Source organism: Podarcis raffonei, chromosome 3 (assembly GCF_027172205.1).
Source record: "Podarcis raffonei isolate rPodRaf1 chromosome 3, rPodRaf1.pri, whole genome shotgun sequence".
Lineage (NCBI taxonomy): Eukaryota > Metazoa > Chordata > Lepidosauria > Squamata > Lacertidae > Podarcis > Podarcis raffonei.
Window position 1 is genome coordinate 105727004 of NC_070604.1, and position 27390 is coordinate 105754393.

General features: G+C 43.8%; 2 protein-coding genes across 5 annotated transcripts in view; both read right to left on the bottom strand.

Annotated features, from left to right (window-relative positions):
- The window catches only part of LOC128411244 (cullin-9-like), a 54696-nt gene extending 39676 nt beyond the window's left edge, over nucleotides 1–15020 (bottom strand). Inside the window, exons 1-4 of one of the 3 annotated variants that reach the window (XM_053383400.1) lie at nucleotides 14895–15020; nucleotides 7556–8164; nucleotides 3337–3491; nucleotides 2461–2991 (exon numbers count right to left, since the gene is read on the bottom strand). In XM_053383400.1, the coding sequence (XP_053239375.1) occupies nucleotides 2461–2991; nucleotides 3337–3491; nucleotides 7556–8150 (1281 nt within the window). In that variant the 5' untranslated portion in view covers nucleotides 8151–8164; nucleotides 14895–15020. Of the gene's footprint in view, nucleotides 1–2460; nucleotides 2992–3336; nucleotides 3492–7555; nucleotides 8165–14007; nucleotides 14116–14180; nucleotides 14592–14894 lie in introns of those variants that run through there. The other 2 variants (XM_053383402.1, XM_053383401.1) reach the window with 2 other exon arrangements.
- A 7254-nt stretch (nucleotides 15021–22274) lies between these two features.
- The window catches only part of SRF (serum response factor), a 66458-nt gene continuing 61342 nt past the window's right edge, over nucleotides 22275–27390 (bottom strand). For both annotated transcript variants that reach the window (XM_053383404.1, XM_053383403.1), the window contains 3 exons: nucleotides 25830–26021; nucleotides 24405–24481; nucleotides 22275–22782 (listed from right to left, as the gene is read on the bottom strand). In XM_053383404.1, the coding sequence (XP_053239379.1) occupies nucleotides 22687–22782; nucleotides 24405–24481; nucleotides 25830–26021 (365 nt within the window). In that variant the 3' untranslated portion in view covers nucleotides 22275–22686. The remainder of the gene's footprint in view (nucleotides 22783–24404; nucleotides 24482–25829; nucleotides 26022–27390) is intronic.

Sequence of the window (27390 nt, forward strand, 5' to 3'; positions counted from 1 at the left end):
GGGGAAGAAGAAGAAGAAGAAGAAGAAGAAGAAGAAGAAGAAGAAGAAGAAGAAGAAGAAGAAAAAGAAGAAGGAGGAGGAGGAGGAGGAGGAGGAGGAGGAGGAGGAGGAGGAATGTCATTGAAAACTAAGTATTGTGAATTTTATGTGTTTTTAAACTTTTTTGCTTTTTGCTTTTTGTTTGTATAAAAATTGGAAATTTTAATAAATATCTTTAAAAAAGAAGAAGAAGAAGAAGAAGAAGTTGTTGTTGTTGTGACAAACATGGGATTTTTAGGAAAAATTCAGAACTGTGTTGAAAGTTCCTCTGAAGTTCAAGTTTCTTTCCACTGCAGTTCACTGGCACTCTCTACAGATGAAAATCTCTAAATGGCATTCTTGGAGGGCACCAGGTTGAGAAATGCTGCCTTATACGGAAAACATCCTCAACATGAGCAAACTCAGTTCTAAATCTTTCCCACTACTCTAGATGATCTTAAGAGTGGAGGGTATAATTTCAGCTCTCATTCTCCCTCTGGATACTCAACATTGAGGCAATATCTACAATTTTTGTGTCTGTGCATAAACTCTTTAATGAATACTTGTTCAAACTATCCAATATTATTGCAACATCATTATTTTCTGGCCTTGGCAAAGTTCACGCTGCAAAGCAAACTGCTACTGAAAGAATTATTTCCTTGCCTCTGTGCACTAGCTCACCTCCTCCATATCCCTATAATGTAAACATATTTTCAATTTCTAGAAGGCAGTTACAGAATAAATCTCTCTCCATCTATTCATCACTTGCTACATTTTAAACAAGAACCTTCACATTTCTTCTATATTGCGCTATGAGCAAAAAAGCTCTCCCCTGGCTGTTTTTCAACTCCTTTAATAATAAAACTTAGGAAAAGTTAAGACAGCTAATGGGTACATTTAACTCACTGGCTATCAGACTGAACAACAGTTTCTTATACTACTCTCCTTGCTGTCATTTGTATCCAACTTTGGAAGATTTATAATTGTTTATTCCTGTGGTCAATGCTAGGAATTTCATGCACCCTCACTAATTAAGTGTAAAGTAGATGATATTCAGGTATCTTCATCAGGTGATTTCGTGGTTACTAAGGCTCTTAAGTATGTAATACATACCCCTTTACCTAGCCTAAGCTTTTCTTCTCTCTCTCTCCTTCTCTCTCTCTCTCCTTCTCTTTCTTTTAAAGTGGTCTCAGGGCTGGAAAAATCCCCAGTGCTACTCATACTAGTTTCTGAAATTTTGATCCAACCCCTGAAGCTCAGATGGCTAAATCCAAGAGGATGAAGCATACTGAAACTGGCTTCATGAATATGATTTAGTATTTCAGTCTTGCAGGGTAAGTGGCTTCAACCCTACACTATGCGTATTCCAGCCATAAGCTGGAATTTAAACCAGTATACATTAACCAGACAAGAAATCATTCCTAAAGGCCATCTGAGGACATAGGCTAGACTGAACAAACAATGAGGATAATAAGAAGCTATACTACTGAAATCAGGGAAAGGGTGAACAATATTTAACTTATAACTTCAGAGATAGATAGCCAGGCACATGAAAAAGGCAATTTGGTCAGACACACAAACAATAAAATACAATCTGACTTGTACAAACCGGCAAAAATCGGATACAGAATAAGCATTCAAACAAACAGCAGATAGCAAGCAGAGCAACAAACCCCACGAATCAACATTATAACTTTAATAATGGGAAGGGCATATTTCACACAGGTAAAAGGTACAGGGACCCCTGACCATTAGGTACAGTCGTGACCGACTCTGGGGTTGCGGTGCTCATCTCTTTATATATATATATATATGATTTTTATTGAAATTTACAATCACCAACCAACCCCCACCACCTCATCTCGCTTTATTGGCCAAGGGAGCCGGCGTACAGCTTCCGGGTCATGTGGCCAGCATGACTAAGCTGCATCTGGCGAACCAGAGCAGCGCGTGGAAACACCATTTACCTTCCCGCCGCAAGTATCTACTTGCACTTTGACGTGCTTTCGAACTGCTAGGTTGGCAGGAGCAGGGACCGAGCAACGGGAGCTCACCCCGTTGCGGGGATTTGAACCGCTGACCTTCTGATCGGCAAGCCCTAGGCTCTGTGGTTTAACCCACAGTGCCACCCACGTCCCTTTATTTATTTCACACAGGTAGGGGGCTGCAAAACAGTTGGCTTGAAGTTTCTGACCTGCAGCCATCCTGCGATGAAGAGAAAATGAACATAAAACAAATCAAAAATCTTCCTTCTAAGGTAGTACATCCACACACACCCCAATTCCATGATTAAACCAATGAAAGATGAAGCAGTTCTAAATGCCACTTAAACATTCCACCAAAAGGAACAACCCCTGAATCCTGCTCCAAGTTCCACCCCTCCATCCCCCAATTCTTTCCCCTGCTCTGCTCCATCCTTCCTTCTTTCTCCAAACCACATACCTGTACAGGGGGCATCCCACTATTACTTTGGCGAAATTCGCCCTCGTCTCCGATATTGATCTCCTCGTAGTCTTCCAGCATGCGCACCGTCATCCCCGGCTTCAGGTTCTCCTGCACATACTCTACATAGCTGCTACGGTTGGAGAAATCTGACAAAGTCAAAAATCCCTGCCCTTGCTTTTTCCGTGGCGACGGCTTTGGGGTGACCAGAGGGACCTGGACAGCAGTACAAGTGGAACCCTTGGGCTGGAAGATGGAGCGGACGACTCGAGGCTGCGTCTCCCTGAGGGAAAGCTCCCTTTCCTGGCTGCGGTCCCACCCCATGACCCGCACCAGCTCCGAAATGAGGTTCGCCATGGCCATGCTGAAGTCAAACTCCCGTTGCACCCGACTCTTTTCCCCAAAGTTTGCGCTGGGGGCTGCGCAGTCTTGGCGTTCCCCTCCCAGTTCTGTGGTGCTGTTCAGCTTGTCCATGAGGGAGGTGACGCACAAATAGCGCTTCACCAGAGAAAACAGCAGCTTCCCTGGAATCTGAAAGAGATGCAATGTATCAGGCCAACAGCTAGAAAATTATGCTCTCCCCTAGCTCGCTGTTGAGCTAGACCCTAAATCATCCTGTATTATATCTCCATTTCCAATTAATTTTCTGCCCCTGTGAGTTCTGGCTTTCTCCAAACCTACTGCCCTCCACCTCCACACTAGGCAAGTCCCTGGATTAACACAGCTAACTAACATCCTTGATCTCTGTCTTTGGGTCATGCCACTCTTATCTCATCTGCTTCTCAGACATGCACTCAAATCTTTGCATTCTCAACCATCTGTCTTCACAAGTGAACCCTTCCTGACCATATCAGAATCAGTCAGATCAGCAGGTACCTGAGGGAGATGGATGCCTTCAAAGGACATGCAGTGCTCTTCGGAAGATGTTGTCTCTGCAAACAGCTCCAAGAGAGTATAGCGGCTGTCAAAATCCATATGCTGCTCAATGCCATCCTGCTGGCTCAGGGACAAGAGAACATACGCTCGGCTTCCTGAAACCAAAACAGACATACTCAGTGCTGCGCCTCATATTCTGCCAGTGAGAGGAGATCTTCGCAAAACAGTGGTGCTTCTCCAGCATTATACATCTGTTCTGGATTATCACATTTAATGAAGCTCCGAGATGTACATTAGAAATGTATCTTGACCCACAGGTAAGTCACACACACAGGTAACAAATGCATAAATGTGGTAGGTGAAAAAGCTTTTCAAGGCAGACAAGTTCTACTTTAGCAGAATGAGCATTTTTCCATTAGATGCAGCAGTTCAAGACAGCTGGCATTCCCAGTCCCTCTCAAAATCACAGAATGTAAAAACAAAGCATGGTTAAGACTACTGCCTCTCTTCTGGTTACTGAACCTCTCAAATACACTACAGTACTCTCATGTCTTCAACCTTTATTTTCATCACCATGAGAGCCTAAACTTAGTTTTCCCCTATAAATTAAAGTTGGAATAGTAAGAGGGAGCCAGCTGATCACTTCAGATAGCCACACTAATTCCTCCCACCCTTATCCCATAGGCTTCAATGAAAGTTAATGCTAATGTTCTCAGTCTTAACCAGAACCTGAATACAGAATTTGAAGATGGTTTATACATTCTGGTTAGCACTGGCTATTATTAGGGAGAAAAGGAAAAGAGCTTGGGAATGTACATTAGAGAAATGATTATCCTGTTTCCCGCTGGAAGTTTTACAGTAAGCTCCTAAAGCCAAAATTGCATATAGTCAGAACACATTGGGTGCAATGGCGGATGGGATTGCCAAAGTCTCTCCCCCCCCAGAACACCTGTCCCCCCTTTTTTTTACCCCTGGGAAGGTAAATGGCATTTCCGTGCGCTGCTCTGCTTCGCCAGAAGCGGCTTAGTCATGCTGGCCACATGACCCGGAAGCTGTACGCCGGCTCCCTCGGCCAGTAAAGCGAGATGAGAGCCGCAAGTTGCCTGCAACCCCAGAGTCGTCCGCGACTGGACCTAACGGTCGGGGTCCATTTACCTTTACACATCAGTGAAAAGTAACTACCACCAATTTGATCTAGACTCACTCAACCTTTGCTTATTAACGATATGACAAGAAGCCAGAACATTCACTACAAATTCAGCTCTTGCTCGTCTTCGGAGATGACAACAAAATTGAGAATTAGTGAAAACTGTGACAGCTCAAAAGTCCAGGGCATGATAACTAAGAAGCATAGGACATTTTAGGAAGTTCAGTCACACAGTTTCTGAAGACAGCATGTCCTCAGAGATTAAGGGGAAATGTTTATGGTTATGAAAGTGGGGGTCTGAGGAACAAGAATAATAAGCTCCATCTAATGCAATGTCTAATTTTATACCGAGAATGTTTTTGCAAAATTGTACAATACAAAATGCAGACAACATAAAACACAGCTTAAGGGCTTTTCTTTACATTATCTTCCTGGGAATCCCAGAAAGGACCTCAGTTGCTCTCAAATATAATGGGCACTATTTCTTGGTTATTTGCTTTGGTTTTGTCTAGTATGCAGTTTGTCTGGTATGGCAGGTTTACCACAATACATATCTATCAGAATGAGTTTGTGTGATGTGGTGGCAGGAATAAGAAACTGTCTCCAAAATGTTTGCCATTACATATACAAGGATGAAAGCCAGAAGGTTATTTTAAAAGGAGAGACAGAGGAAGTCTGGAAATGCTCTGAGTGGTACTTAGATATGTAGCCGGGTTGTGAGAAGCTGAACACGTAGGAGCAGAAGCAAAGATCAAAAAGGCCTGTGCAGTTTAAGGAATTGTATTCCTGGGTTTTTTGTTACACAGTCAGGGGCAGGCATTAGTCAGTGGTAGGAGTGAGCATTCAGGTTGCATGATGGCACCTGATAAGTTATTACTGGGTAAAGTAACATTTGGTTTTCATCTAGCTTTGTAGGCAAAGTCCTTTCCAACTAATATATAAAAATCAGAAATATTGGCTTTAGCATTCTTTCAACCACTCTTGTTTAAGGTTCTTACCATAAATAGTCCTGCCCACTTCCTAATCTTTGTGTTTTAAAAAGTTTACATTAAGCAGCTGTGAGATTCTGGCTTAATGAATCATGAGTTTAAGTGCAAGATTAATCTCTGTGTAGGAAAAACATGCATTCTGGAACATTATGAAGGGCAGTGCTAACGTCTTTTCCACCAAAGGATCACAGATTAAGCAGCTGATATCCTATCAGTAAAACCATAATTTCCAAGAACTGCCCCACATTACATTTTTCAGTGCAAATTTAAATCTCAGTACATAGGAAAAGGCATCGTAGTAAGTGGGTGTCAAGAGTTTTAGAACTGAGTTCTGTTCTCTAACGGCAAGTTGGTCATCTCTCTGTGCCTCCATTTCTTCCTGTTGTTAAAAAAGATTATACTTGCTAATACAACAGAGATGTATAATCAACAACAACCATTCTTGCTAATGGTCTGCCAGAATTTAGTTTCTCCCTTCTTTTCACTACACAGACAAGGATGAATTGGAAAATGAGCATGTTTTGTATTTCTTTTACTCTTTCTCTTAATTACTCAAGCCAACAAATATTCAATGGAAGTTTAAGATTTGGAGTGGTAGGACTCACTGTCTCCAGGTTTCTGAAATAGCTGAAAAGCAAATTCAGGCAAAGCTTGTAATGTGAACTGAGCATAAGAGAACAACTCCAAAAACAGATGACTAATTGTCAATGCCTGTTCCTGAGAAGCATGAAAGAAACGAAACATTCACAAAGGCTCCAAATAAATAATTATCACAATTTGTGTCATAAGGGAGGCAGGAAAACCCTAAAACCAATTTAGTTATTACATACAAGGTCAGCTTTATCCTGAAACACTACTACTTACTTTGCAGAAGTTTGAAAAGAAAGCTGCCAAGTTTGTCTCTAGCCCTTCTAACTTAATTACCGAAACACACTGGGAATCACAGCCAAACTTTGCAAGTCTAGATAGACTTCATGGGTAGGAGGAATATCCCCATGCCTCACAATGAAGGCTGTATCCAAAGCTGCCATTCCACACTTAAGACATCCACTTGTACAATGGAATTTCCCCTTCTCTCCTCTGTGACCCACCCCATGCCCCCTCCTCATGTAGATTTTGAGGGCATGGGGAGAGCAGAGGAAGAGGAAGTCCTGTTGTGTGAGTGGACCTCCATTTAAACAGCTAATGGATACAGTTCCGTCTAGTCTAGTAAGAATTATTACAGTAGCAGGGAACTACAGACTGAATACTTAAAACATCAAGGTTAAAAGTATCCTAGAAATAATTAAAAATCAAGATAGCCAAGGTCTCAAGGCAAGCTATATCCCCTTTCCTTTCCTCCAGAGAACCCCAAGGAAAAAGATAAACCATGCTTAGTGTGAGAATGTGACAGATGAACATTGCTGCAGCATACCTCTGAGGAAAGACTCAGGAAAAACCTATTTGTCTAAATTCAAGAAATACAGGATAACCCTATTAAAACCCACAGAGAAACGTCTGAGAGGTCTGACTACACGTAGTTCCAGCAAGGGATCTGTAATTACTCATTTAGCCCTGGAATCATCCTCAAATATAAAATGAAAGTTTCTTTAGAAGTTCTTAAGATCTTGGTTCTCCCAAGACAACTAGAAAACCACACTTTATCTGTCTTGCAATCTAACACCATGAGGAACACAGAAAGCCTCGGCAATTTAAAATGCTATGTAAAAGAACAACAGTGATTGCAGTGTCTCTGGAGGAGGTTCAGACTTACCAAACTTTGACTTTGTTTGGAATCAAAATTTTACTCAGCCCTAATGAACAAGACGACCACATTTTCAGATTGCTTCTTCTTATCTGAATAACAATACCACCATCAAATGCAACAGGCAGAAGCCTTGAGCAGATTCAGCCACCCAATCCCACCAGGTACTCCATCCACATGAATCATTATCATTTTCCAGTTTCTCAAAGCATTCTAGGGACTATCAACAGAGAATTCCTGCATCGCAGGGGGCTAGACTAGCTGTCCCTTGGGGTCCCTTCCAACTCTAAAATTCTAAGCCTGGAGGTCACCCTAGGATTTCAGACCAGGAAATCTCACCTGCGTCATGGGAAGCCAGGGCCCTCAGCATCTTCCCAGCACTTCGGCGAATCTGCTTCTCCTCATTACACAGCATCTTCATCAGCAGATCCAGAGCACCTGTCTCTTTGAAGACACCTGTCAACGAGCCAATACTGGCATAGGCACTGAGCACATGGATGGTGTTCAGGATGGAGGACTCTGGGCCTGTAGTCCTGGCCATTTGCCGAGCAGCCCGCTGCACCAGGTTCCTGACATCAGCCTTCATCTCAAGCAGCGAGGCCTCATCCAGAGTGACGTCAGATGGGAATGTGCTAGGTGCTTTTTCCTCCTTTACCCGCTGCCCCTCAGGTTTCCTCTTGCCCAGCAGTGTGGGGCAGTTGGCATAAACCTCCTCTGCCGACATCCACATCAGAATATTCTCCGTTTTGCTCTCGGAGGAAGCAGCATTGGCGCTGTTGCCTAGGCTGTCATCCAAGCTAAGGATGCTCCAGCGAATCAAGTATTCGGTGTGGCCATCGTGGCCACGGCGCTGCCGGATTAGCTCCTCGGGATAGGCCTGCAGTTTGGGCCCAAGATGCACCAGCAGATTTCCATTTCTCCTCTCGCCCACCATGATGGAAGATATATCTGTGAACAGCAAAAGGAAGAGGTTAGGCTCCCGAGAGAAATCCAGGCTAGGTGCCCCATGGTGCCATAACTAGAAGCACCAAATTGTTTTAAGTAAAAAAGTTGGTCTGGTGCAAAATGCATAATATCAACTATGACCCCTTGTACCTGTGGGGACCCCATCATACACTCCATGCCAGACAGACTTCTCAGTGTCATTGACTTCTCCCTTACAAGTGTGTGGCACTTAAGGCACATTTAGAAACATTTTGCTCCAAGCCAAGGGTTCCGATCCTTGTTCACTGAAAAGCTGACAAGACCATGAAGGATTCCTGATGTATCATGCATTATTACATTGCAAGCATGCAGGCGGGGAACATGGTTTCCATTCAGTGTTCAAAACTAGCCAGGTGCCAGGTGCATTTTGTGACTGGTGCAGGTCCAATTGTGACCACATGGAGATTTCTGGGTGCTAGGTTGGAGACTGGGAATTGCAAAGTATTACTTGGAGAAGGACCTGGACTATTTTCCTTGAAATTTGAATTCTGGATTGTTTTATCGGATGTTGTAATGTGTTATAAACCACTTTGAGATTTGTTCTCTTCTAATAGGAGGGAACTATATGCTGTGAATCAGGCAGCCAAGGACTATACGGTGGTACCTCAGGTTAGGTACTTAATTTGTTCCAGAGGTCCGTTTTTAACCTGAAGCACCACTTTAGCTAATGGGGCCTCCCGCTGCTGCCGCGCACGATTTCTCTTCTCATCCTGAAGCAAAGTTCTTAACCCGAGGTACTATTTCTGGGTTAGCGGAGTCTGTAACCTGAAGCATATGTAACCTGAGGTACCACTGTAGATGCTTCTCTTTTATTAAGAGCCTCTGCTGCTAGAATTAACAAGAAGAAAACACTCTTCTCCACAAGAAAACACATTTGCTAATAAAAATGGGCCACATAAAATTCAGTGAGAGTTGCTGTGGTTTTTAAAGTAAAACCAGGAAACTCGTTTATAGAAACAAAAGATGAGCAGATGTCAGATCTAAAAAGAGGAGATCTGAGCAATCTTCACACTAGGAAAATCTTCTCTCCAGTCCAGGAAAAACAGCATCCCTGTTCTTTATTTGACAGGATGAAGGTGAACTATTTATTTATTAAAATTGTATGCTGCCCACCTAAAGATCATAGGGTGGTTGGTTCACAACATAAAATCATGCACAAGACGTTATTTCTTAAAATTTATATGCTGCTTGACTTAAAGAAAACCTCAATGCAATTTATAAATAGATAAAACAATAAAACCGATTTCTGAAGAGCTTCATTCTCCTTGCCCAAACTCTTGTGCCTCCCCTGCTCTCCCTCACCAAAACCCCCACCATGCAGCAATTAGAAACTTCCAATCCTGGTTTATAGTTTCATCCAGAGGTGGATCCTCTTCTGTATGTGGGCACACATTGCGATCTCTTTAGAAGAAATGGGAGGCAGCCCTCTCTGAAATTCCATCTTATACTTTTGTTGGGCAGAGCAAAAGGAAAAGCACAAACAACTCTCCACCCAAAGTCTCTTCTTTCTCACAGTTCAAATAAAACTGAGCAGAACTAGAGCTTTGCAAAGGTCAGAAAAATGTGTGTGTTCCTTTCTCTAATCCTCTTAGATGGAGGAGGAGAAAAATCATATCTACACTTCAGTGTTAAACAATCATTCCTTCTCCTTGGGGAACCATAGATGGGGGAGTTTTCTAGCAGAATTCTTAGTTCTCTCACAAACTACAATTTCCAGAACTCATTGTGGGAAGTCATGACAATAGATCGCCTTCACTCATCCTTCCTAAAGCCCCACATTGCTAGCAGAGGCAGGACAAGAAAAAAGCATTATTACTTTTTACAGCATGTTCAAGTCATCTGTGATCTGCTACCCACTGATGGGAGACGGACAGTCTAGCTCCTACTGGTAAGAACAGAGACTTAGTCATGCATGCCTTAGATGCAACTTCTCCTCCTTGTGAGCCATGCTTTGCAATCTGTCAACTGTTCTGCATACTCAAGTGCTGACAGCAATGGAAGAGAGACAGACTTTGCACAGTGAAAAGAAATCAGCGGGCCTGCAACCAGGAACAAAAAGAGAAAGCAGCCGCACAGTTTAAAAGTAACTGTCTTCCAAGCACAATGACAACTTTCATTCTGGGCTAGACATTATTGCTACCAGCACCCCAGCCCTGGATTCTCCAATATCCAACAACTAAAGAGCAAACCTGCCTCCTTCAATAATGCCTTCAATGATTCCACTTTCCATCATGCACTGCATATTTCCTTCTGGTGTTTGTATTTTTCTCTCTCTCTCACTTAACATGACCTTGCGGACGTCGTCCGACCAGTATTTTCTTACATCTGCTAAGCTAACACCAATTAATAATACTTCTGTGCTGGAGGCTTGGCAGACTTCTTGTCATCCGGAACAGCCTGGCTCCAAGACTGCGCTTCCATCACTCAGCATTCCACCCATGCCGCGTCATCAGTGGGTTCCACTCAGTGCCAACCTCTTACTGAAACCAGCATGGAACTTATTCCTGGACTAAAAGTAATACTGTACCAAACGTCTTCTAGCCAAATTTAAACAACTGATCAGAATACATTGCTCTATGGGGCAACTCTGCTGGACTTTGCCAGGTTTGGAAAGGAGACCTTGGGATTTGAACTGACCAGCGCCAGCCCCCACTAAAAACAATCTCTGCCTGCCTTCAAGAGATGCCCCTTCACTGGCAATGGTCTTCAGCACAGCTCTCCAAGATAAACAAGACTTTATCCCCTTTATGATGGAAACGCTGTGGGAATTACAGTTCTTTCCTTTCTTGCATGGTGGCCTGAAATACAGTGCAAAAATTACAGGAAAATATTTTTTACACTCCCTCTCCCATCAAGGGGCAGGCATTGAAACCCGGCTCATCCTTAGCTGTGTTATCACTGGAAAGTGACACAAACCTAATTTGTGGACCTAGTGGTGTTCTTGTTGACAGCAGTGCAACAGATGCACTCATTCCAAACAGAATTATTTTACTTCTGAATCTGATTGTTTGCTCACACTCTATTTCCAAGCAAGTCTGCCAAGGCTCACATGTCAAAACATTTTTTTAAAATCCCCAATTTCACAGGACTGCAAATTAGCCTATCAACACATTTAAAGCAGCAGAACTTCCCTAAAGCCATGTGTCACAAAAAAAACATTACTTTTCTCCCATCAGTTTCAAGAAACCAGTAGGTACAACAAACCGCTTGCATTATGACTATCAACCAAATCATCACACAATGAGAAACACTCACATGTGCTTTATGAGCCTGCCTCCTGTCATGTGAACTTTGATGCTAAGGTTGTAAGATTAGACAGTTTCAAATGCAAAGGACAAACCGGAAGCTGTGGCGCTAAGGTGACATGTTTTGAAATATCCCTTCACTAACTGATAACATGACAAAAAAAGAAACTGACTTTGAATATGAACTGGAAAGAAGAATAAAAGCCCAATATTTGCTTCTAAGAGTTAATGAACCATGACTTTCTTACATTTCATTTTTTATTTCTTATTTTATTTAAACTAGATAAAGGGGGAAAATATTACATCTCTGCAATATAGACTCTAAGACAAAATCTCTCACCATGGAGGGGCTAGAAAACAATAAAGATGCAAATGCGAAATTTATCAGTCCAGAGATGTATAAACAATATGAATGTACTTACAGGGGTTTAAGGGAGGACATAATAACTAGATATAATACTAACCAAAACCTTTGGGAAAACCTCCGTGACAGTTGACAATGTTTCTAATTATTGTCATTTTATACATTTAAATCTTTGGGTTTTTTAATGTGCTGGTTTTGAAACAAACCACACAGATAGGACGTATAGAAACTGAAGCAAATACCATGTAGCTAAAATCAGTGGGCAAAATCCTACTGTGTCCATCCACCAGCAAAATGGGCACCAATGGCAAAAACGACTCTCCCTCACCCCTTCACCTGCCCCTAAAATCTGCTCCCAAATGCTGAAGGACCCTCTGAAGAAGATTGGGGTGAGGGGAAGTCTGTTCACAAGACTCTGGCTATTGTCCAATGACAATAGTTTAAATGGGAAGTACAATACTGCCATTTGATTGTTTGTGGAACCGTTTGGCTTTGTCATTATAAAAAGATAGTATGTATTTTCAAATTTGGTAACATTTGAAATTATATTTCCTTCTTGTGAGGTGTAGAACATTTTTTAATTGTTTTATACCCCACCCAAGATAACATTTAACACTTTTCCTCCCATAGATTAACCTATCTTTATCTTAATCTTCATTTTCCAGCTCCTGTAAATGATTCTAACCATAAAAACGAAGTGTTCTGTTAGGAATCTGAGATAAGACACATATACAATGGAAGTGTGGATTTAGATCATGCTCACAGTAAAAGTCGCCAAATCTTTTACTGTTGCATAGGTAACAGACACAGCAAACAGTGCTGGAGAAAGTTATACACAGAACAGGAAGTTTTAGCCTGCAGGTTTTTCAGCTACAGATATATACAGATACAGAACATCTCTGTTGCTCTAATTCCAAGGCTTCAACCGCAGTAGAATAGGCCCACACCTTACGCAGGGGTCATGTTCTGGGGATTGCTCCTAAAGCCAAAATCACATAGTCAAAACACACTGGGTTCATTGATGGGTGGGGCTGCCAAAGTCCTTTGTGCCCCCTTTCTGCCCTCTTTTTTTAAAAAAATGGCCAAGTATGTAAATGCGCACAAGTTAAATGTGTGTAAGTTGCGGGCTTACTGTACTAAGGCCAACTAAAACTAGCTGACATACATTAATCACCGTGATATAGCTACAGCTCAGAGCCATTACCACAGCAACTGGCTCATTTGGCCTTGCACCTGTGATAACCTCGCCCATCAGGTGATTTATAATCAAGCTATTCCAACATTTTCTTCTTTCCATTACTTTGTATCTTGCCGACAGAGGCTTGCGCACCCATTTGCAATGTCCCATAAATGTTACAACGGAAGAAGTCTTTCCCTCTGCTTTTATTTCCGTTCAGACCATTACTTAATAATAAACTTTTAATCAAATAGAGTAACTTAATCTTGGAGTAACAGTCTTTGAGAAAGTTCTAGCCAGCATGAGCATGGAAAATTATTTTGCTTGTCTAGCACCAAGTGTATTTCAAATTAACACTGGAATCCTGAGAGATGAATTCTAGGTGCTACTTCATCAGATGTATGAGTCAGAACCTATTCTCTGGCATCTAAGGAATATACTCTTAGTAATACATCTGATGAAGCAGACTCTCGCCTATGAAAATTCATGCAACAATGACCTGTTACTCCATAAAGTGCAGTGCTGGGAGAGATTCTGTTGCAGCACCGGTGCATCGGCTTAAATCGAGGAAATTTTAAAGCAGTAATGTAAATTGCTGTAAAAATACTGATTTAAAGTTTCCCACTCAGCATTTCCTATCACAGTCCACACTGATAGCATGTTATGACATTTAAATCACATTCATGCACAATAAGCAAAGCCTTTATACTATCTAAAAACATTTTATCTGTCACACCGTACACATCAAAGGATACTAAGGCAATTTATCTGTGGGTGAAACACCCCAAACTATCCAGCACATAATGGAAAGAAGAGATTCTCCATATGACGAAAAACCACACACCCATTTGGTCAAGAATAAGTCAGAAATGCTACTAATGAGCCACTCATTAACAAGAGCCATAATGCTTGCTCTCAGAAGTCAAGCACTTTCCTCCTTTTGCGCGGAAGAAGCCTCAAACTCATTTCAGGAGAGGTCCCCCGAACCAAGTTCTATGTGAGAAAAGTACAATTTGCTCACTGAAACGTCACTTCGACCCACATTTCCCATCCGTACAGGCCCTTCGGACTGGAAGTCGGGACGTTTTAATTGCACTCGGATTTCTTCTTGGAGCAGCAGTTCGCAAGCCGGCGCGTGAGATACAGATGCGTGTGTGTGTGTGAAATACGTTATTGGGATCGGTTCCCTCCTACCTATACTTGGGGCGGTCCGATTTCAATCAATGCATCCGACGGAGGAGGGTCGTCCTGTTGTTTCTCTCCTCCCCCCCCCCGGCCCCCTTTCATATAAGGTACAGTGGTACCTCAGGTTACGTACTTAATTGGTTCCGGAGGTCCGTTCTTAACCTGAAACTGTTCTTAACCTGAAGCACCACTTTAGCTAATGGGGCCTCCTGCTGCTGCTGCACGATTTCTGTTCTCATCCTGAAGCAAAGTTCTTAACCCGAGGTAATATTTCTGGGTTAGCGGAGTCTGTAACCTGAAGCGTCTGTAATCTGAGGTACCACTGTACAGGCTTTGTCGCCCGTTTAATCCACACGGCCGCTGCTCTCTCTTGAGCTTTCGGACACGCGCTCCCTTTCGGCCGCCTCCATTCAGAGGAATCCCCGCGACACCCCCAGCGGCGGGCAAGTTCCCCTCACGAGTCCCTCGACTGAAGCCCCTGTGGGCAAGCCGGGCTCCCTCCCCACTAGGGAGGCGGCGGTGCGGAAGCGAAAGAGAAAGGAGCACAAAGAAACGAAACGGCGGGATGAAGCTCCCCGCCCAGAAGGGCCGCGGGGCGACACAACGTGGTGCCGGGGAAGCGCCCCGCCTCGCCTGACGCTGAGGGCCCCTAAGCCGAGACCACCCCAGAAGGGGCCTGCTGAGGGGAATGAGCCCCGTCCGACGCCCAGGGAGCCCCGTTACCTGCCCAGCCAAGCACCGAGGGCGACGCCGCCACCACCGCCGCCGCTCCTCCTCCTCCGCCGCCGCCTCCTCGCCCGGCCACTCCAGCAGCTCCACAAGTTCCGGGTCACCAGGGCGCATGCGCCGGAAGTCGCGCGTGCGTAAGCCCTTTCCCTTCAGCTTTAACGCCGCCGCCGCTGGCTCCTCTAGTCTACGGGGCCCTGCGAGGGACAGTTCGGACGCCGCGAAGTCTCGCTCCGCTGTGTATGTTTTGTCGCTATATGGAGTGCCGAGTGAATGGCAGCTGCAAGCAAAAAAGCGTTCTAAGTGTGTTTTTAAAGTGCAGTGTACAACGTGGCACTAGGTGGCGATGGCGAGCCTTATGGAAAATTCAGTGTCTGTGTGTGTCTTTTAAAAAAACGCTTTAATAATAAGCATTTTCAGAACTTTTTAAATATGTCTGTAGATTCCACCTGAGCCGTCATTGCATAGCTGGCGAGCCCGCCTGCAGCTGAGCCCATTCTCACTCCTTTAGTTATTTAATCTAGCATTTGCACCTGCCGAATAACAAGCCCCATTGAGTACACCGGTACTTGCTGCTGAACAAATGTGCATTACATTACTGTTGTTGTTGTTGTTGTTGTTGAAATGTGTTTAGTCTCTTATCTTGCGCAGGGCAGCCCAAATCGACTTGCAGCCAAACAAACAAACAGCACCCACACAGAGCACACAAATAGATACATAAAAACCAAGGGGGAAAAGAAATACATTAAAAAATAAATTGGTCGGATGCCAATCCTGGATGGGTTGCACATCTCCTGAACATAGCTGTCAACTTTTCCCTTTTCTTGTGAGGAATCTTATTCGGAATAAGGGAATTTCCCTTTAAGAAAGGGAAACGTTGACAGCTATGCTCCTGAAGGAGCAGATTCGCACTCTGGAGGTGCTATTGGATCCAACTCTCCCTGGAGCCTTATCAGCTGCGGATGGTTAACAGCTGCAGCCATTTCCAGACCAGGAAAGCCACAGCAGGTCATGCGTTTTACTTTTGTGTGTTTTTATTAAATTTCTATACCGCCCTTCATCTGTAAATCTCAGGGTGGCGCACAGCACAAAAATACAAGATTAAAAACACAAAATGTATGTAATAAATCCAAAGAGATTTTTCTGCCCTTAAGATACAGAGTCTCCCATTTTTATCTGCGTGCAACTCCTCAGCAAGCTGGTGGTCTGTGTTGACCCACCAGTGAGAGATCTCCCAAGCCCTTTTCTCCCTAGCTCTACATACACTGCTTGTATTTAATAACATAAAATGAAGCTACTGGATCAGCCCAATGGCCCATCTAGTTTTAGCATCTTGCTCTCACAGTGGCTGACCCAATGCCTGTGGGAAGCCTGCAAACTGGAGATGAGCACAGCAGCACTCTGCCTACCTGTGCCTCCTAGCAACGGGTATTAGCTCTATATTGATTAGAACGGAAGTCACTATCAGATTCATGCAAGCTTTATTTGCTCAACTTTAAGTGCTTTCATTAGATTGTGTAGACCAACTTGGCCAGAACAAGGCTAAAGCGCAAACTCGGTTCTTCATTTAATTTTGTTGTGATTTCAAATGACATGAAGGATTGTGTATTTGCCACCTGTGCTAGTCATTAGCATCTATATTCTAAGCACTTACAGAGTATCCTTCCCCTATGACAAACAACTTTTTGAATATATAAGTACTGTACTGTATTAAGCTCTAAACATGGGCACTTGAATCCTGCTTTTTTTAAAAAAGCAATCATAGGAAAAAAGCAAGGGAAACACATTATTTCTTCTGGCTTTATATCCTCCTGTTTTGACAAAAAAAAAAACCTCAAGGGATTAAACTTTGCCATTTTACTGTCTATAAACTACTTTGGCACAGACAAGCTACATACAGTTGATGACTACCCTACATACTGCTTTCCCCCCCAAGATGGAGCCTGTATACCACCTGAGGCCATGATTTTGTGAAAGTGTGACACAAAGACAACAGAACCTGCCAAAGCAGTTTCCCCACCCCAGCTCATTGTTAACCAACCCTGAGAGGATTTTCTTGGAAATAAGCCCACTTTAACTCCATTGGACTTATCTACTGTACATGCGAAGACTTGGGCTTCGCTACAGTGGCAGGGAATTAGTTGCCCTCCAGTGTTGCTGGATAGTAACCTTAAATTTCTAGCATTTGCGAAGTCTAGCAATAAAAACCATCAAAGCCTATCCAGACACAAGGCTCAAGTTACATTTATTTTAAAAGTCTTCCTGAATTTATCCTTCTCTTTAGATGATGGCTTGTGCCTATTTAATTGCTTTGTGCGGTTTAGTTAGGTTTTATATGACATTGAACCTGTTGCTGTTGTTGTTGTTTAGTCATTTAGTCGTGTCCGACTCTTCATGACCCCATGGACCAGAGCACGCCAGGTACTCCTGTCTTCCACTGCCTCCCACATTTTGGTCGAACTCATGCTGGTAGCTTCGAGAACACTGTCCAACCATCTCGTCCTCTGTCGCCCCTTCTCCTTGTGCCCTCAGTCTTTTCCAGGGAGTCTTCTCTTCTCATGAGGTGGCCAGAGTATTGGATCCTCAGCTTCAGGATCTGTCCTTCCAGTGAGCTGATTTCCTTAAGAATGGATAGGTTTGATCTTCTTGCAGACCACTTCAAAAATTTCACTTCAAAATTTATTTATTTTACTGTGTAAGCAGCTCATACATTTTTTAAAAGAAATGAAAAAGGGCAGGCCCTAGAATCTGTGAGCAAGAGCAAACTTCAGTTCATTAGGGATAAGGAGAGCCCGTGGGGAAAAAATGCTGAGAAGGGTAAAACACCGCCCCTCCACCCAATTATAATAATAATAATTTAATAATTTTATTATTTGTACCCCAGCCACTCTCAGCAAATTATCTGACAAACACTCCCATCTCCCTGTTTACATCACAACAAGAGGCACAATTTTGAGGACCTGAATTTGCCAGTGATAACATGCAGTTTGGCTCTTCTTCAGAAAATCTGGGTTTCTGAACACCGCAGTTCAAATTCCCTCTCCCCATTTCACCCTCCAATAAATTATGAGGGACTAGCCTCCTTCAGATATATATCTCCACTGGTTCAAAGATGCATACGATCTCTGTCCAATGCAGAAAGGGCTAGGAGTGTTGCTGGTGATGTTGGGGGCTCTCTTCATTTTTGGCTTGTGAATATCCCAGAACTTTGTGAGCATCCCCCATTTTGTTTCCCGTTTCTGAATCCCTGAGGCAACACTGAGGACACAAAGTCTGTGCACAAAATGATACATTTATTGAAAGAGTATTTTTTTTAATACAAAAGAAAGCTCTGTACATAGTACTGCGATTACAGTCACATCCTTCCAGAAACACAACCCTGGAAATTAACCCCACACGCACAGCCACTCACACACACACACGCATACGCACACACACACAAAACCCCAAAACAATCTGTAAAGTGTGAACTAGAAAGGTCACCACACAATAAATGCCATTTCATCCCTGATAAGTGTTCTTACAAGTCAACACTTTAAATTACATGCAACATTAGCGTTTAACCTGCAGGTGCTTTTCGTAGCCAACAAAACTTCCTAAAATTGGGGGGGTGGGGAACGGACTACAGATTAAATGGAACAAGATCCTCAGCACTTGAAATCGGGCAGGGGTGTGGGGGGTCCCTGGAAGAACTTTTTTTGGGGGGGGGGACCTACATCCAATCAGTTTGGTTTCTGATCCTATTTAACAGGCATCTTTTGAGTCAGCAACATTAGAGAAAACCGGCTTTGCCGATGTTCCTCTACCCAAACATATCCATAATCATTCACCACAAACTCCCTCTTGATACAAATATATTCTTCATACATACCCCCTTTACTCTTACCAATTCCTAAGTGTGGGGTTTTTTTGGGGGGTCACCTGTGGCTGGACTCCCAATTCTCATCACCTCCAGCCAGCATGGCCAATTGTCAAGCATGATGGGAGTTGTAGCCTAGCAACTACTACAGGACCAGAGATTTCCCACCCCACCCCCATTAGTGGGAGAGTACAATTGACCATTTACCAACATGCCACCATGTGCAACTGCCTGGAGGCCAGTAATTTGTTATTATTGGCCATGTTAAGCACCCTTTACCGCTCCCCCTCTACTCTCAACTCCTGACCAAATACAAAAGGCTAGTAAAATTCTCATCACTTGGCAGGTCAACACAGGCCACCAGCTTGCTAAGGAGTTGCATGCAGATAAAAAATGAGCTATATTTACCCATTACATCAGATTCCCTTGAACTCCCTGTGCTTCACCAGAATGGCTGGACCAAATTCTCATAAGGAGCTCTTAATTACTGGAAGTAGGTTACTTTTTTTTCTGAATGCATTTGTGGCATCCATGTCTTTTAAGGATAAAATATTTTAACCATGGAAGGAGTGTTCGGCTCAGAGCTTAATAGAAGAATGTAGTGCACGTCTCTAGGGTGAGGCTGGAAGTTGGAAGCACACCAGGACATTGGAATTCAAGGGTCAGTCTTGCTCAGGCCAAGAGAACCAAAGGATGGTTTCCTGGACTCATGACATCCCAAGGTGGAAAATGGGAGACTTAAAAGAATAAGGTTACCTTGGCTCCTCTTTAGGACCTCATCTTCCCGTACAGAAACATGGTTTCCCCTCCAGTTGCTAGAGTCCATTAAATGCACATTGGCTGAAGGCTAATCAACACATGCACCAAAAACAAACAAGTATTGTATCTTAAAAGACTGGACTCAAGCCCACTCAAGTTGGCAGGTGCATAGAAGAGAAAAATCAAGGTGCTAGTTGCAGGAAGATGCAAAAATGGCAGGAAGATGCAAAAATTAAAACTCAGTGATACTTATGATGTTAACTAGATGTGCTAGATAGGCACATCTTTAGCCTTTTTTACCAGGGAAATAATGCAGTCATCTCACCAATGATCAACAATCTGGTACTATAAAAGGTTAAAGATGTGCTTGTTTAACATAGTAATTAATATCTAGCTGTCACTTACAATTTTCACTTTTATAAAGCCAACTAAATTTTTGTTTTGCACACCTGACAAAATGGGCCTGAGTCCAAGAAACCTTGTGCTGTAGTAAATCAGTTGGTCTCTTGCAGCAAAAACAATCAAGAGTCTTGTGGCACCCTCAAAGACTGACTTGAAGAGAGGTGGTAGAACAAACACTATTCCTTACGCTGCAGTAGGGGGATACAATTTTTGAATGCTTTGACATTTACAATACTAGCACACCAGGGAAGAAATTGTGCTAATTCTGTGTTTTGAGTGGAGACTTTGTTTCTTAAGGGAGTATTGAGAAATGTGAGGCGCCCCTTGCAGCCAGATGTTACACAGTCCATTTTACCAAAAGGCATAAGCGGGTGTGAGTGAGCTGGGCTTAATTTCCACAGTATGGTCAACTCCATTATTGTTATTATTATTAATAAAATTTGTATACCGCCCTTCATCCGTAGATTTCAAAGGAAGCAAAGTTGGGAAAGGGGAAAATAAACCTTAAAAAGAAAGTCTCCCCTCCTCCACTGTCAGGACTTCCCATCAAGCTTGACCCAAGTGCTTGAGGCAGGAGACCAGCTTAAACGCTAATGTTCATGGAAGAAATTTCATAAAGGTGACAATACAAATTTAAAAGGCCCCTTTCCTCCTCCCCACCCCATGGCCCTTTCTTCCCCACCCACCCGCTCCCCAAGTACAAACCCCATGAAAACTGTACAGGAGCCAGACTTTAATTCCTTTGAGAATTACATAAATACTGAGTTTAACATTTAGAAAAATAAAGTCCTTTCCCGCCCCCCCGAAGGCTTCTTTTGTCTTTTTTAGTTTTAAAAAAAGGTTACAGCAGCTGCTTCCTTTCTCTAAAAGTCGGCAGCCTCCTTGCTCCAAAGTAGGCCTGTGTCTGTGTGCATGTATGTGTGTGTGTGTGGAAGGGGGGTGAAGAATTCCTTTCCTGCGCCACTTCTGGATTGGTTAAAAGGAAGTGCATGATTGTGTGGCAAGAAAACTATCCAGGGGCAGAGTGCTTTCCCCAATGGGATAGCTTCATCACATGCACACCCCTCCCACTGGAAGCACAACGCCCTTCCCGATCTCCCTTGCGGCTATTCCCTTTTTGTTTTTTTGCATTTGCTGACACCGAACCACGGATCTACACGATAAAGAATTTTCTAAAGCACAAGGACCCGACGGCGGCTGTCGCCTTACTCATCCGGCGCTGCCTTTCTCCTGCAGGGGAGGTGCGTTCCCACCACTCTTGAGTCCTACCCAGTCCCAAATGAGGACGGCAGACTCGGAAGCAGCAGAGGCAGGCGGAACACGCTTTCAAGGACGAATCATCTTGTTTTCGGGGCTACCTGATCAGGGTTGGGGTGAGAGGTCTCAAATCGTGGGCACAACAGTCTTGGGAAGGCCTGTGGAGTTCAAAACTTACAAAAATAGAGCTTTCCCTCTGCTTCTGACACTGTTCCTTTACACCCTTCTCCCCGATTACTTAGAAAAAGGACGGTGGCTCATCTCATCAACCTTCTCAAGAGGAGCAGCCTCTGCAAAAACGAACAAAGCTCGCCCGAGAGGATGCTTCCATTGCAACGATGGGGCTTAAGGGTTGCTGGGTATGACCCAAGGAAGTGGGCAGGGCGGTGTTTAAAGGCGCCCTGTCTGACAGTGAAATGTGTCCGCTGCCCGCTCACCCCCCCCCCCGGGGCACGTACTCCTAAAGCTGGTGGGTTCTCACCAACCAAACACAAGCTTCGAGGGAAGGAACGGTTCCAGGGTTGCCGCCAATGTGCTCTTGCCTCTCCTCACCCACCCACAACAGAGCCTAAGGAGAAGGAGGGCACCGGCGGGAGCGACCCCTCTTTGCAAGCCAAGCGTAAGAGGCAAGGGTCGCTGTGCAGAGGCCAGGCCACAACACATCACTGATTTGCTTGAAGGCACATTGCTGCAAGCCAGCTGGACAACCTGAACCTGGGGTGATGGGGGTGGGGGGGTGAGGGGGAGAGAGAGAGATGACCCTTTGCTCCAGCATAGGTTAAAAGTGAAAATAAAATGACAGCAGAAACAAGAGACTCCCTTTTGGATGACGATGGCTTCAGACCCTTCTGCGTTCCAGCTTATCTCCCCGCCACAGTCTTGGCTGCTCAGGCTGGAGACTGTGAGCTGAGGAAGTTCGTGGACACACTGCGGAGAGGGGGAGAAGGAACTCCCGCTCTGGCGATGACGACAGAAGGAGGGTTGTTTTCTTCCTATATATTATATACACATGGCAGAGTAAAGTTCCCCCACCCACGAGAGACACGTTTCTTTGGCTGGAGTGAGGAGGGGAAAAACAAAACCAAACAAACACACACACACACAAATAAAAGCACTGTATATGCAGCGTCCAAAGGTAACAAAGCAAACCGCCCCCCCGCCCCCCCTTACAGCCCAGGCTCAGCTCCCTGTCGCTGGCCTCAACGGCCACTTTAATATGTGTTTTGAGTGTGTGTGTGTGTGTATTTGTGCGTGTGTGTGTCGGTGTGAAGTGTTGAGAGAAAAGGAAAGAAAACGTGAAAAAGGCAACAATAAATAAGTGACAGAGTCCATAGAAAAATAGGGACCGCAGAGATCCTGGTGCAGTTTTGGGGAGCGCCGCAGGTCCTCAAGCCACGCACAGGCCTCAAAAACTGGAGGCAGGTTTGGGTGCCAGGGACACACCTTCTCCTCTGTCTCTCTCCTTCCGCCCCCCAGGTTCTCCCCCTCCCACCCCCCGACCCCCAGAGTTGCTCAGTCACTCTTGGAGCTATGCGACGTGTCCAAGTTGACCACTTGTAGCTCTGTCAAGTTGGTGCTGCTGCTGGACTGCTGCCCGATTACGGCCATCTGGGAAGACAAAAGAACGAAGGAGAACTGTTAAGCAAAGGAGTGCTTGCATTCAAACAGCACATGCTTATTTTACTTATCTCGATCCTACATTTATATACCACCCCTCCCTCTCCCAAGGAATCCAAGGCAGTTAAAAAAAAATCATAATACTAAAAACGATTAAGTCATATAAAATACAAAGTTGGTTGCAGGCAGTGATGGTGAATTTGTCTTACGAGTGTAAGAATGAGGTGTGCCTTCATCCAGAAAAGAAGATTTGGAATGCAGGTTTCAGAAGATCGGGAAACACTGGCTTAGGAAATGCAATTGCATGATGTCCTCAACTGTCACAGGACAGACTGGTTGTCTGATGCAATCACGTGAAACACACCATTTGCTTCTAATTTCACATGGTTCTCTCAATATTTCACCATATGGAGGTACACATATTAAAGTAGTCAGAGAAGAATATACATGGATTTGTTTTACTTAAAGGTGGTATTTTCTTGTATGAGCAGAATTCAGAGCTGGTTCAGACTATCAAATCTCAAAGCCCCTTCTCTTTAGCGTGGGCTGAAATTACACCAGAAAGTGTCTAGCTAACCATAGTTTCCTGTTTTGTCCAAACCAGGAAACTATGGTAACCAGCTGCAGAACAAGTCAGGATATTAGACCATTTTGAAATTGGTTTAAGATCCTGATTTCTTCCAATGCTAGCAACCATAGTTTCACAGTTTGGATGAAAAGAAAAGCTAAGTTAATTAGGGATTTCCTAATTTAATCATAGCTTGATGACAAAGGATAAGGGAAAGGACTACAAAGCTTGTATGTGTCTCAGGATAATAGTAAGTCAAGACACGATCACGCAAATATGATGTACTCATCAAAACATGAAGAAAAAGCAATCAATATGATCAAGAGGATGAAACAGGGAAAAGTTACATAATTTGGGGCTTTTTACTTTTAGGAAAAAAGGCAAGTAATGAGGGATATGACAGATGATGTATGCTGAGAAAAATGTAGGAAGATAAGCTTATATCCCACTCCCAGAATATTATAACTCAGGGCCATCCAATGAAGCTTAATGTTGGAAGACTGAGGACCGACAAAAGAAAGAACTTACACAGCACATAGTTTAGCTGTGGTTTGTAGCGGCCAAACACTCCAAGAGCAGTAAGCCTAGAACAAACCTTGGTTTTCTCTTTCTTTGTTTGGAGCGAGATAAATCACAAACCCAGGCCTGAGTGTAACACTTAGCTCCTGGCAGTGTAGCAGCAGGAGTGGGGAGTGAAGCAGCTGTGATTGTCTAACTGTTGCGTTAGCACGCTTGCCTGTTCACACTAAGCCATAGTTTGGCTTAGTGTTATGTGCGAACCAGGCCATTGTCTGCTTCCATCCCTAGGAGTCTTGAAGCTTGAATGAAACAATAGGGAAATGCAACAAAGTGGGATCGATGAAACTCAGTACACAAGCAGACCTGGTAGCTGTGTATCTTGCTATATGTTCAACAGGGTGCAAAGAAAATTACAGCCAGCCTTACAGCACAATCCCATTTCCTCAGAAGTTCAGTCCCTTAAGGTTCAGTAGGACTGCAGTCCCAGTCTGGGGGAAGTTTAAGTCTATTTAAATGGCGAACTTACCTGGTGGAGCTGGACAGCTGAGACTGGGATTTGAACTGTTCCTGATGGTGCTGTCAGGAACACCTGAGGGACTCCACCTGCCAAAGAAAAAAATCACAAGTGTCCCATTAGCCACTATCCAAAACTAACAGCGCCAACAACAACACCTTCAAATGATCCAGAACAATTCAGGTGTAATCATAGTGGCATAAACGAAAATAAACCCAGAACCAATATCATTAAAGCTAGAAACAAAACGAGTCATTTCAAAGAGAGCAAGCATGTTCTATTGAACAAAAGCTGCCCTAAACATGCTTTATAAAAGCAGTGATCACCAAATCTCATGCTGAAATGCAGGGTGGAGGCTCGCCGAAATAGAAATGTGTATATATTTCGATAAAGCTTAAGTATTAAAATATATAAAGCAGCTCCACTGTCTGTTGTTGTTGTTTAAAAAAGCTCAACAACTTTTCTGTCCAGATTTTCACTGTTTCAAATATGGTAACCCTACTTGCCAGCAAGCAGCTCTGACAAGTCTCCAGCAGAGGTCTTTCTTACAAACTGGTACTTGAGATCCCTACAGAGAACTACAAATCCGGGACCTTCTGCAAAACATGCACTCTGCAGCTGCTCCTTTTCACCCTTCTCAAATCTTCCTCTCTGGAATAATAATAATAATAATAATAATAATAATAATAATAATAATAATAATTTATTTATACCCCGCCCATCTGGCTGGGCCTCCCCAGCCACTCTAGGCGGCTTCCAAAAAAAAATATTAAAATACTGTAATACATCAAACATTAAAAGCTTCTCTAAACAGGGCTGCCTTCAGATGTCTTCTAAAAGTCTGGTAGTTGTTGTTCTCTTTGACATCTGGTGGGAGGGCGTTCCACAGGGTGGGCGCCACAACCGAGAAGGCCCTCATATCTCTTTCCAAACCCAAGTGTAACTTACCCTGAGCAGATGTAACTTAAATAATCACACATTCTTTCCTGTGTATTCCCTTGACTCCACTTTCTTCCCCTTCCTCTGGTTCAAATTTTAGATTGTAAGCTCCTCAAGGCAGAGTGCTGTGCTCTTCTACTTGGTAAAACACCATGCACATTACTGGTGCTATCTATCTGTCTGTCTTTGCTCTGAGGAACGCAACACATGGCAGAATGAAGATCATTCACTCTTTCAGAAACACCATTGTGCATCAGGGAAGACGGATTTCATCATGAGCTGAGCAAGACACAACAGCTCAGCCCCACACCCTTCAGACGATTTTGGGGAGAGCTGTCGTTCTAACCTAATCGCGGACACCAAGCGACACCTGCTCCTGTACCAGATTGACGCATTTTATTTCGAGAATATTCCGCAAGATGCTTTGAGAGCCCTTTGAAGCTACAGAAGTGTGATAAGAGCATTCTACGTAAAGGAAAAGCCCGGCTCCAGTCTTACCCTGATCCTGGACCTGGCCGTGTGAAACCTGCATTGCAGATTGTGCCTGGGAGAAGGCATTGAGAACTGCAAGGCCACCATCTGTCAGGCCTGACGTAGGCGCGTACATCACCGCGTGAGGACTGGGGTACATCATATGGCCTCCTACGGTGGTTGGCACGGACGAAGTCATGATCGTAGCTGGCAGGGTCACTGGCAAAAGAAAGCGGGGGCAAGGCACAGTTGTTCATGTACGGAATAACGGCGGTCAGAATTTTAGTAGCAAGAAATTGGAAAAACACAACAATACCCAACACAGAAGATTGGCAAATCTTAATGGTAGAATATCTGCAGCTAGCGAAAGTGACAGGAAGAGTAAGAGGCCAATCAAAACAAAAAGTCTGTAAGGACTGTGGAATCTTTAAGAATATTTAGAAAACTATGGAATAGAAGGAAACATCTTGGCAGAATTAGACTGATCCCTGTATTGTATAAATATAAGTTCGTAGGGAGGTAAAAAGAAATAATATAAGAAATATGTAAATGTGCGGTATAAAGTAATGGATAGATAAAGTACAGTGAGATTAATTGGAAGTCAGTTATAAATTTCTTCTCTATAAGTTTTATAATTGTGTTCAGTATCAGGAGTATATATGATGACAATTATATTAATCTTCTTGTATCTTATAGTGTGGTGGTTTGTTTGATTTTTCTGTTATTTGTTTGTTTGATTGGACGCGGGTGGCGCTGTGGGTAAAACCTCAGCGCATAGGACTTGCCGATCGCATGGTCGGCGGTTCGAATCCCTGCGGCGGGATGCACTCCCGTCGTTCGGTCCCAGCGCCTGCCAACCTAGCAGTTCGAAAGCACCCCCGGGTGCAAGTAGATAAATAGGGACCGCTTACCAGCGGGAAGGTAAACGGTGTTTCCGTGTGCTGCGCTGGCTCGCCAGATGCAGCTTGTCACGCTGGCCACGTGACCCGGAAGTGTCTTCGGACAGCACTGGCCCCCGGCCTCTTAAGTGAGATGGGCGCACAACCCTAGAGTCTGTCAAGACTGGCCCGTACCTTTTATGTATGTCTGTTTTCTCATAAATGTATTTATTTTAAATTAATAAAGATATAGTTAAATAATAATAATAGATGGCACCTCACCCACAATGCCTCAGACCCCTGTGCTGCATCGGCTTCAGTCCGTTATGTTGCTTGTTTTTAAGATGCAGAACCAGTGAGGATTTTTGCATGCAGCCATCAAGCAATTGCTTGAAAACCTCACAGTGGGATTCCTGGGTCCATCACCAGCTCATTGCATACATTTGCTTTACACAGGATTAAGCTGACATAGGAAGCTCAATTCTTTCAGGGCTTCCCAACATCTGCCAGAAAACAGATGTCATGGCTGGCATGTGGGGGTAGGGGGACAGGGGTTATGCACATGAGTACATGTCAGCGCCAAGACAACCGGAATACACCGGTGAGAATAAGATGCAAATCTCTGCACATGCAGGTCTCCTTCTCTTCGAGCCGGCTGCTGGAAAATCCAGCCAGCTCTCAAATTTTGCAAAAACAATATTAATCACACT